The 8,615-nt window shown below is 50.0% G+C and overlaps 1 protein-coding gene across 2 annotated transcripts in view; it reads right to left on the bottom strand.

Annotated features, from left to right (window-relative positions):
- Window positions 1-8,615, bottom strand: part of HCK (HCK proto-oncogene, Src family tyrosine kinase) — a 53,284-nt gene that overhangs the window by 24,993 nt on the left and 19,676 nt on the right. Inside the window, exons 3-6 of one of the 2 annotated variants that reach the window (XM_011959967.1) lie at window positions 7,698-7,740; window positions 7,243-7,342; window positions 6,338-6,436; window positions 1,326-1,429 (exon numbers count right to left, since the gene is read on the bottom strand). In XM_011959967.1, the coding sequence (XP_011815357.1) occupies window positions 1,326-1,429; window positions 6,338-6,436; window positions 7,243-7,342; window positions 7,698-7,740 (346 nt within the window). The remainder of the gene's footprint in view (window positions 1-1,325; window positions 1,430-6,337; window positions 6,437-7,242; window positions 7,343-7,697; window positions 7,741-8,615) is intronic. The other variant, XM_011959975.1, reaches the window with a different exon arrangement.

The following is an 8,615-nucleotide window of genomic DNA, read 5'->3' on the forward strand; positions in this document are numbered from 1 at the left end:
CAGGATGGTCTCGATCTCCTGACCTCGTGATCTGCCCATCTCGGCCTCCCAAAGTGCTGGGATTACAGGCTTGAGCCACCGCACCCGGCCTTATTTTATTTTTTTAGAGATGGGGTCTTGCTCTGTTGCCCAGGCTGGAGTCCAGCGGCTCCATTATGGCTCACTGCAGCCTTGAACTCCTGGACTCAAGAGATCATCTGACCTCACCCTTACAAGTACTGGGGAGTACAGATGTGCTCCATCACACTTGGCTAATTTTTCAAATTTTTCGTAGAGATGGGGTCTCATTATGTTGCCCAGGCTGGTCTCAAACTTTTGGGCTTAAGTAATCCTCCTGCGTTGGCTTCCCCTACTTGGTCTCTTATGGGTATTTAAAAAAAAAACAAAGCAAAAAACAATCCTGATACTTTGTAATCCTGACACTTTGGAAGGCTGAGGTAGGCAGATTGCTTGAGTCCAGAAGTTCGAGACCAGCCTAGGCAACATGGCAAAACCCCATCTCTACTAAAAAGAAAGACAGACAGACAGATAGAAAGACAGAAAGAAAACATTAGCCAGCGTGGTGGCACCTACCTGAAGTCCCAGCTACTCGGGAGACTGAGATGGGAGATCATTTGAGCCCAGGAGGCAGAAGTTGAAGTGAGGTGAGATTGTGCCACTGCATCCCAGCCTGGGCAACTGAGTGAGACTCTGTCTCAAACAGAACAAAACAGGCTGGGCGCAGTGGCTCACACCTGTAATCCCAGCACTTTGGGAGGGCGAGAGGGGTGGATCACAAGGTCAGGAGAACGAGACTATCCTGGCCAACATGGTGAAACCCCGTCTCTACTAAAAATACAAAAATTAACTGGGCGTGGTGGCAAGTGCTTGTAATCCCAGCTACTTGGGAGGCTGAGGCAGGAGAATCGCTCAAACCTGGGAGGCGGAGGTTGCAGTGAGCCGAGATCGCGTCACTGCACTCCGGCCTGGCAACAGAGTGAGACTCTGTCTCAAAAAACAAACAAAACAAAAACCAAAACAAATGAAAAACCAAGTTAGTGAAGATCAAGCTTCAGTTGGATGTTTCTTTGTTTTCAGGGCCTAAGCCACATGGCACTAGTACCACTGACCTAAACTGGCAGCTATGAGGAATTAGAAGGGCCAAGCCAGGCACAGAGCCTCAACCCTCCCTGGCTCAGGTGGTCAAGAGCAGGAGAAACCTGGCAGCCACAGCACCTGGTTGGGTTTTTCAGCCTTTGCTAAGGCATTTTCCAAGGGAAGGGTGGTGGCCAGTCCCACCTGGGGCACCTCTGCAAGGAGGACAGTGTGGGGTGGGCTGGTGTCACCTTTAGTGGTCTCGCTATCCCGGATCATGAAGGAGCCCAGCATGTTGCCAGGGGCTAGGAGTTGGCGCTCTGCATCCTTCCGGCTGATGCCCTTGAAGAACCACCTGATGGAAAAGGGAAGGGACAAATGTGAACTTGGGGTCGTGCAGTCCTGTCCTGCCTACACAGGGTGCCTGTGGCCATGCAAGTCCCAGGGCGATGTCAGGATACAGAAGGTCTGGCTTTCTGCAGCATCAGTTTTACTCAAGGATTTTTTTGGGGACACAGGGGAAAGAAGCCATTCTTTTGATATCAAAATAGACATTTTACCAAGGTGAATCCTGTTTGCTGAGACTGAAGCCTATGCAATTTGGAGCAGGGGAGCTTCCTTTAAGAAAAATAATACAGCATTACAAGTGCAAAAAGCTGACGGGTTATTCCAGTGCCACTTGCTGTGAGGGACAGGAAGACAGAGTGGAAACAGACAGCAGCCTTAACCAACTGCGGTTAAAGTCTTACTTTTGCAGATTTCACAAGCATACAAGATCCTTCTTAGGACCTTGGAAGCCTGTGAAGGGCCTGAGTTTTGTTAGCTTTACAACCAATCCTCCTCTGCATATACAGAGTTGAATGTAAAGTTGGCATGAACTTCTAAGCTACAACTTGAGATTGGAAAGAATTTTATACTTAGGATCATATCCTGGGATCTTTTCCTCATTCTTCCTGAGTATTGGAGATATTTGGGTGGAAAAGTTCAAGCAGCAGCAGCTGAATCCATTCTCACCTTCACTAGGGTGAGGAGCAGTTGGAAAAAAGCCGCAGACCTGACCTCAGCCCACCTTGGCCCTGCCACAAACCTGCACTCTGACTTTGAGCAAGTTGCCTTCCTCTTTGGGCCTTTGGTTCCTCTGTTAACAACTGGGGAGAAAGTTAACATCTATCTTGCTGTTTACCCAACAGCTCTATGGAGTTGTCACCTGTATCATTTCCATTTTTTTTTTTTTTTGAGACCGAATCTTGCTCTGTCACCCAGGCTGGAGTGCGGTGGTATGATCTCGGCTCACTGCAACCTCTGCGTCTCGGATTCAAGTGATTCTTTTGCCTCAGCCTCCCAAGTAGCTGGGATTACAGGCATGCACCACTACACCCAGCTACTTTTTGTAATTTTAGTAGAGACGGGGTTTCACCATGTTGGCCAGGCTGGTCTCAAACTCCTGACCTCAGGTGATCCACCCACCTCGGCCTCCCAAAGTGGTGGGATTACAGGCATGAACCACTGGTCCCGGCCCCATTTTATGGGTGATGAAATTGAGGAACAGAGAGGGCAAGTAATTTGCCTAGAGTCACACAGCTGGGAAGTTGTAGAGGCAGGATTTGAAGCTAGGCAGTCTAACTCCAGAACCCAAGATCTTAATCACCATGCTATGTTGCCCATCTACCTTCTTTGCTTTCATGTTGTAAAGTGACTTGTGCCACGGTAAAATATTCAACAATGTAGAAGTAAGAACTGTCTCCCTGACAATTCTGCTCCTAGGAAGTTATCCCATGTATCTTGCACAAGGGAGAAATGACATATACACCAGGAGATTCGCTGCAGTACATGACTGGAAACAACTTAAGAGACCACCGTATGGGGCAGAGGTTAAATAGACATCTACGGGACAGACCCCCTGTGGTATGAAAAGGAAGGAGGTGTCCGGGAGCAGTGACTCACGCCTATAATCCCAGCACTTTGGTAGGCCGAGGCAGGCGGATCACCTGAGGTCTGGAGTTCGAGACCAGCCTGACCAACATGGAGAAACCCTGTCTCTATTAAAAATACAAAATTAGCCAGGCATGGTGGTGCATGCCTGTAATCCCAGCTACTTGGGAGGCTAAGGCAGGAGAATTGCTTGAACCCGGTAGATGGAGGTTGCAGTGAGCCGAGATCACACCGTTGCACTCCAGCCTGGGCGACAGAGTGAAACTCCGTCTAAAAAAAAAAGGAACGGGGCCGGGCGCAGTGGCTCAAGCCTGTAATCCCAGCACTTTGGGAGGCCGAGACGGGCGGATCACGAGGTCAGGAGATCGAGACCATCCTGGCTAACACGGTGAAACCCCGTCTCTACTAAAAATACAAAAAACTAGCCGGGCGAGGTGGTGGGCGCCTGTAGTCCCAGCTACTTGGGAGGCTGAGGCAGGAGAATGGCGTAAACCCAGGACGCGGAGCTTGCAGTGAGCTGAGATCCGGCCACTGCACTCCAGCCCGGGCAACAGGGCAAGACTCCATCTCAAAAAAAAAAAAAAAAAAAGGAACGAGGTGCTGCATGGAAGGTCTGAACGAGAGGTATGGAACAGTGTGTGTGGTATCTACCACTTGTGTGAGACAAGTGGGAAGAGATGTCTGTTCTTATATAAGGAAGAAGCATCTGGGAGGACTCACGAGAAACTGGTTGCTTCTGGGGAGGGGAAGTGGCTGGTTGGGAACAGGGTGGGAAGAAGACTTTTCACTCTCTCTTCTGCATGCTTCCCCACATTTGCATTTTGAAACATTTGAAAGTATTGCCTATTTCAAGGGGGAATGAGAGAAACTAAGATTCCATCCTGCCCTGATTCCCAAGGTCCCAGTTGTGCTCCCCAGAGGCAACCTCTGTTAGCAGTTTCTTGATTCAGACATAAGGACCCCTGAGTGCCCTGAAGACAGATATGCATATTCATTTTTAATTTTTATTATTGTTTTTTGAGATAGAGTCTTGCTGTGTCATCCAGGCTGGAGTGCATTGGCGTGATCTCAGCTCACTGCAACCTCTGCCTCCCAGATCAAGCGAATCTCGTGCCTCAGCCTCCAAGTAGCTGGGATTACAGGCGCCCGCCATCACACCTGGCTAATTTTTGTACTTTTAGTAGAGGCAGGGTTTCACCATGTTGGCCAGGCTGTTTTCGAACTCTTGACCTCAAGTGATCTGCCTGCCTCGGCCTCCCAAAGTGCTGGGATTACAGGTGTGAGCCACTGCGCCTGGCCAGATACGTGTATTTAGATCAGTGGTTCCCAAGCTGGGTCCTGGGAGCAGCAACAGCAGCAGCTACCTCACTCAAGAACCTGTTAGAAATGCACATTCGGAATCTGACGGTGGGGCGCCGGAAAGCACTTGTTAGCCAGTAATCCGGGCGATGCTGATGCTGCTCATGTCTGAGAAACCCCCACCTAGGTTATTTTGCCTTTGTTTGCAAATTATAACCCCCCATTCATGTTGTCTACACTCTACATTTTCCATTTAGCAATTATGTTGCCTTTGAGAAATAATACCAGCCACGCCTCCTCCAAGGTTGCTGCAAGGACCACATGAGGTGACCCAGGCATTCTGTAAGTGTTCAGACCCTGGAGTGGAGAAACAGAGAATGGGATGACCCAGGGCAAAGCCTGGAAGAAGGAGAGAGAAGCAGCTCAGAGCCCCCAGTTCCATGATCACTAAGAAGGGGTGGCATTATTATTATTATTTTTTCTTTTGACAGAATATCGCTCTTGTACCCCAGGCTGGAGTGCAGTGGCGTGATATTTCAGCTCACTGCAACCTCCGCCTCCCGGGTTCAAGTGATTCTTCTGCCTCAGCCTCCTGAGTAGCTGGGACTACAGGTGTGCACCACCACACTCAGCTACTTTTTTTGTATTTTTAGTAGAGATGGGGTTACACCGTGTTGGTCAGGCTGGTCTCAAACTCCTGACCTCAGGTGATCTGCATGCCTTGGCCTCCCGAAGTGCTGGGATTTCAGATATGAGCCACCACGCCCAAGCAGAAGGGGGTGGCTTTATAGTGGGAAAAGCCCAAACGTTTTCATTTTTAACAGGCAAGCATCCCAAACCCATAGTACCATCTAGCTAGAAAGAGGAGGTAGAAGAGACAAAATAATGGGGACTGTCATTTGTCAACTTTTGATTGGCTGGTTTTTAATGGGATGTACTGCCACCCCTCAGTGTAGTCATCTTTTTACTCATCAACCTCATTCACCATACAGAGAACATCTCCAGTGGGGAGCCCCATCTGAGTCATCTTGTATCCCTGGAATAGGGAATCAACAGGTATCTGTTGGATGATGGATGGATGGATGGATGGATGGATGGCTGATTGAAGTATATTTTTAGAGTCAAGCTAGACACAAGAAGAACCCATGGCCAAGAACGATGGGTTACAGGGAGCTCCTTGAGGGTAGGGAGATATCTTATTTGTTTCCACGGCCCTTAGCCTGGCACAGGGCTTGAAGAGTCATGGGCATGTGTTTGTCGAATGAATCAAATGAGGGATGGGCCAGGTGCGGTGGTTCAGGCCTATGATCCCAGCACTTTGGGAGGCTGAGGCGAGAGGATCACTTGAGCCAGGGAGTTTGAGACCAGCCTGGGCAACATAGGGAGACTAAAAAATTAGCTGGGCATGGTGATGCACACTTGTAGTCCCAGCTACTGGGGAGGCTGAGGTGGGAGGATCACCTGAGCCTGGGGGGGCTGAGGTTGCCATGAGCTGTGATGGTGCTACTGCATTCCAGCCTGGGCAACGGAGTGAGACCCTGTCTCAAAACAAAACAAAACAACAAATGAGGGATGACTGGCCAGGTGTGAACTGTCTCACCTCTCCAGAGACCCTTCTTGGTAAGACCATATGCTTCATTCAACAATATTTATTGAGCACTGACTGCATGCCAGCCTGTGCCGAGGATGCAGCAGCAGACAAAGTCCCCGCTCTCACCAGCTCTCTTCCTTGCAGGGCAGGCAAAGAATGCATGTGTAACCAACCAAAGAAACAAGGTCGTTTTGCTAGTAAAACATGTTCAGAAGGGAATAAAACAGGTTTCCACAAGACAGAGTCACAGCGGGGACCCGCTTTAGCCTCTCTTCCCTGACTGGAAGGATGAAACCTGAAGGAAGAGAAGGAGCCAGTCAAGCCCAGAGCCCTGGGAAGAGTATGTGCCAGGCAGTGGTACAGTGTGTGCAGAGGTCCTGAGTTGCAAACAAGGCTGACTTTGCTTGACTCTTTCTGGAAGGTAGGAAATAGGATACTTACTCCTCTGTCTCCAGAGAGTCAACGCGGGCGACATAATTGCTTGGGATGTAGCCCTCCTTCCGGGTGGCCAGGGATCGAGCCTTCCACCACTCCCCGGATCTGAGGGACAGGAGGGAGTAAAGGTGTTAGGGACAGAAGGATCATTCTCCAGTCTCCTCAAGCTCCCCAGCATTGACCTAGAAAATCCCCTGCCTCCAGAAAGCCAGTAGGGTAAGGGACAGGGCTGTGACTATGTCAGCCCCCCAGCATGTGCCCATGATTAGGGTAGGGATCCTTACGACAGTTCCTGTTGTGCATCTGAGGGTCTAGAATCACCCTGTCCACAGCCCAGAGCCCTGGGTATCTGGCTCCACTCCTCTTCCCTGGACTTGTAACTTTGGTCTTATTAGCTATACCCATGGCAGGGTCCTGCACCCATGGAGACTCAGAATGGTTCAGCTGGGGCTGATAATAGGGGAGAGTGGGCTTGGGGACCCACCCAGGCATGACCTCTCCCGTTCTCAGGATTCAGCACATACTGGACACTATACCCACGATGGTGAAGGCTGTAGGAGATTGGAGGTGGCAAACTCAGAGATCCAAGGATTTCTGAATGCAAGGTCACCTTGATGGGGCCTGGTCCACAGGTAAAAACCGGTGGCTTAATCACAGGAGCCCTAGGAAGGCTTCCCTGAGAAAGCTTCACCTGTGCATCCCAGGCTGGATGTGCACTCTTAGTAAGTGCACAATCCCCTTCACCAGGTTGACAGCAAACCCTTCCTCCGCTATTGTGACTAGCTTCTCTTTAGACATTTGTACCCAGGATAAGATATCCCATCTATCAGGTTCTTTATGGAAGCACAGAAGAGCACATAGTTGAGTAGAGGAGGCAGATCTGTCTTAGGGGGAGTGGGATGGGGACTCACTCCTCTAGGACGACCATCTGGTCCCCCTTCTGGAAGCTGAGGTCTTCGTGGTGAATGGCCTCATAATCATACAGGGCAACCACGATGATGTCCTCAGAGCCTGTTGGGAAGGGAGACACACGGAGGGTGAGGTTTTGTCTAAGTGCATCCACAGGCCTGGGTGACCCTCGCCTGGCGCCTGGCACAGCTCCGCACCCATCAATATGTGGCTCCTAGTATAAGTAGGCATCTCACCATGCTGGGTGTGATTCTCAAGTTTAAAGCTAAATATGTTTTGTTCATGTTACTAAACAGCGTTCTAGAAACACAATAGCCTGTGCAAAGTACTTCAGAGGAAATTTCGGGGATTCTCGACGGGGGTTTGACTGTTTGGGATTTTTGCCTCAAGCTGAGTGAGCCTAGCGGAATCTTCTGCAGGACACACGACTCCACTGCATCTGCTCAGAGATACTTACCCTCCCCGCTTCCTGGTGTGTTCCTGTTGTTGCTATTAGGCCCCTGCGGGGAAGAAATGGGAGAAGGGAATGAATCTGACCAATGTGTGAGGACCCACGGAAGGTCTGTGTTGAGAAGGATACCCAAGACCATCTTACCCTAGCCCTGTATGTCATGGGAGGAGGCCCACATAGGGCAGGGGACATGCCTGGCACCACACAGCACATTAGCGGCAGAGCCAAAAAACAAAATGATCCAGGTTTTTTGTTTTTTGTTTTTGTTGTTGTTGTTTGAGATGGAGTCTCACTCTGTCACCCAGGCTGGAGTGCAGTGGAGTGATCTCAGCTCACTGAAACCTCTACCTCCCGGGTTCAAGTGATTCTCCTGCCTCAGCCTCCCAAGTAGCTGGGATTACAGGCGCACGCCACCATGCCCAGCTAATTTTCTGTATTGTTAGACGAGACGGGGTTTCACCATGTTGGCCAGGCTGGTCTCGAACTCCTGACCTCAGGTGATCTGCCCACCTTGGTCTCCCAAAGTGCTGGGAAAGCCACCGTGCCCAGCCAGGATCCAGGTTTCTTGAGTTGTGGCCTTGACCTTCGGTCTTGGACATACTGGGGGATGCTGCTTGACCCTTCCCCTCAAAACACAGTGAGGGGGTTGGTCCAGATCAGTGTTTTCTGACTACATTTGAAGAAATCATAGTCCCTAAATAAAGGCTCCATTATGTATGTGAAACAATCTAAGTGTCCATGCATAGGGGAAATGACACCTAAACTGTGGTGTTCTAAGCAGCTTCTCTCTTTTTTTTTTTTTTTAAAGAGACAGGGTCTCCCTGTATTGCCCAGGCTGGAGTGCAGTGGAGTGATCTCAGCTCACTGAAACCTCTACCTCCCGGGTTCAAGTGATTCTCCTGCCTCAGCCTCCCAAGTAGCTGG

Source organism: Colobus angolensis, unplaced genomic scaffold (genome assembly GCF_000951035.1).
Source record: "Colobus angolensis palliatus isolate OR3802 unplaced genomic scaffold, Cang.pa_1.0 Scaffold114, whole genome shotgun sequence".
Taxonomy (NCBI): Eukaryota; Metazoa; Chordata; class Mammalia; order Primates; family Cercopithecidae; genus Colobus; species Colobus angolensis.